Source organism: Monoraphidium neglectum (assembly GCF_000611645.1).
Source record: "Monoraphidium neglectum strain SAG 48.87 unplaced genomic scaffold scaffold06131, whole genome shotgun sequence".
Classification (NCBI taxonomy): Eukaryota; Viridiplantae; Chlorophyta; class Chlorophyceae; order Sphaeropleales; family Selenastraceae; genus Monoraphidium; species Monoraphidium neglectum.
In genome coordinates, this window is record NW_014007504.1 from 1 (window position 1) to 2,482 (window position 2,482).

The following is a 2,482-nucleotide window of genomic DNA, read 5'->3' on the forward strand; positions in this document are numbered from 1 at the left end:
CCTCGAACGTGCCCACGCTGTTTGCGACGCTCCACAGGTTCCCGTTGGCGCACAGCAGCGCGCACTCGCCGAGCGGCGCCTCGACGACCGCCAGGCGGTGCGCGACGACTGCGGCCTTGAGCGGCGGCGGCGCGGCGCCGGGCGCGGCGACGCAGCCGAGGGCGACGTAGCCGGGCGGCGGGACGGGGCGCCAGACGGACACGCCTGGTGCCTCCCAGACGAGCTGGTATGAGACAGGGTATCTGACGAAGCCGCTGTTAATGGCTATGGCGACGACCTGGTGGTTGGGGTGGGCCACGCCTGGGGGGGGGAGGGGCCGGGGGCAGTTTGAGGGTTGGGAGGAATTGACACACACATGCACACATGCACACAGACACACGGACACAGACGCACACACACGTGCGCGCCGGCGTGCACACACACACACACACACACACACACACACACACACACACACACACACAGAGAGACAACACGCACATACACACAAAGACGCATCCGCATACAACGGCAAACGCACACAACCGCCCCAGCCCCGACCTACCGGGCGTTACGATGTCGCCAGCAATGGCGTAGCCCGTGGGCGCCTGCGGCCGCCAGATCGACACCCCCTTCTCTGAGCTCATGGTGTCAACGCCCCCTGCCCCCGCCGTCGCAAACGGCGGCGCGGCGCCGCCCCCGCCGCCCAGGCCGCGGCTGGACCAGACGAGCTCGAACGTGTGGCAGCGCGCGAGGGGCTGGTCGGGTGGCGGCACGACGAGCGGCGCGTAGACGGCCTGGGGTGACAAAGGGGTGGTGGGGCAGCGGGGCGGGGCGAGGGAGCGCCGGGTTGACTCATGGTTCGGCCGAGGTGACAGGTGATGCAGCCGTGACCATGATGAAGCGGCTGGAGCCTTGTCAGGTCCCCATGGGGGGCAAGAAGAGGAAGAGAGGGTTGAACAAGGGGGTTGTGGGGGTGCGATGAGCCTCCGACCCAGCCCCCACCAGTGGGACCGAACGCCTCGCCCTTCGACCTGAACAGCTCCCACCCATCCCACGGTTTCATCAGCCATTGCCTTAATCATGTTGTATCAGCCTGGCATCAGTTGTGCACGCCAAAACCCAGTTTGGCTGGCTAGCAATGCGTCTAGGTCCATCACACAAGCCCTGTACGCCCCCTTCCAACCACGCACACACACACACTCACAGTCACATATCATTGCAAGCACACGCGCATGCACACCAGCACATACACCCGCGCACGCATACACACACCCACACATACGCACGTTTGCATACTTACACACACAAACTCTCTCTCACACACTCATTACACAATCACACATGCTCAAGCACACCCATTCACGCGCACACACACACACACATACACAACCACACAAGCGGACCTCCAGCTGGTGCATGATGAGCGCCATGACGTCCGGTGACATCCTCAGCTGGACGTCCGAAATATCCAGTTTCACATCCTGCAGCGTCTCGCTCACGCGGTATCTGGCGGTGACGTCACACGGCTCAAGGATGGAGATTGCCACCTGCTGTCCGCGCGCCACCGCCACCGCCGCTGCCTCCGACCCGGGCCCCGCCGCCGGCTGCGGCAGCTCGGCGGCGGCTGCGGCTGCGGCGGCGGGGTCGGCGATGGCTGCCGCCTCGGTGGGCGACGGGATGGCGGCGGGGTCGGCGGAGTGGATGGGGGTAGTGATGCTGGCGGTGGTGGTGGGGCGGTCGTCTTCCAGTGTCCTCTCCTGGGCTTTGATGGCGAGCCCCCTCAGTTCGGCCAGGATGGACGAGTCGGGGCCCTGGGGAGATGAGACGTCAGCGAGGGGGGCAGAGGGGTGGTAGCTTGGTGAGATTGGTGACGTGGCATGGGGCAAGAATGGCTGGGCGCGCGGTGGGGCGACTTGATGGATTTGCAAGATGAAGGCGGGCGGATGGCTTGGATCCAAGTAAGTGGCAGGAGCAGGGTGGCATGTAGCAGTGGGCAACGGGGGTCCTAAGTTGCCCAAAGCCGGACAGAGCAGCCCAAGTCCTTGTGCCGGCCCCCTCAATTGCAAAGGCGAAGACACCCTGGCACATGCAATGTTCCCGCCTCGCCGCTCAGGCTGCGGACACCACGTGACGTCATCGCACCGTCATCGTGTACTCCAGCCCCAGGTCAGCGTACAGCGCCAGCATGCGCAGCAGCTCCGGCCCGCCGCTGCCACCGACGCCGCCGCTTCCGCCCGCGCCGCTCGCCTCCGACCCCGCCACCGACACCATCCCCATCGACGTGCTGCGCGCGTGCGCGGGGCCGACGCGGCCGCCGGCGCTGGGCGCGCCGGGCGCGGGCGGCGGGGCGATGCTGCCGGCGGCGGCGGCGAGGCCCATGTGCGAAGCCGGCATGGAGGCCGAGTGGGTCATGTGGGACGGCCAGTTCACGCTTGTGGCGCCGCTGCCGGCGCCGCCGCTGCCGCTGCCGCTGCCGCGGTGGGCGTCTACTATGTAAAAC

The 2,482-nt window shown here is 66.7% G+C and overlaps 1 protein-coding gene across 1 annotated transcript; it reads right to left on the reverse strand.

Annotated features, from left to right (window-relative positions):
- Nucleotides 1–16: 16 nt before the first annotated feature.
- Nucleotides 17–2,394, reverse strand: MNEG_16223 (hypothetical protein; the record flags this gene model as incomplete). Its single annotated transcript, XM_014035307.1, has 4 exons — nt 17–300; nt 545–776; nt 1,386–1,793; nt 2,125–2,394. Coding segments are annotated over 4 exons (1,194 nt in total), but the record flags the coding sequence as incomplete, so codon positions are not given.
- Nucleotides 2,395–2,482: the final 88 nt, after the last annotated feature.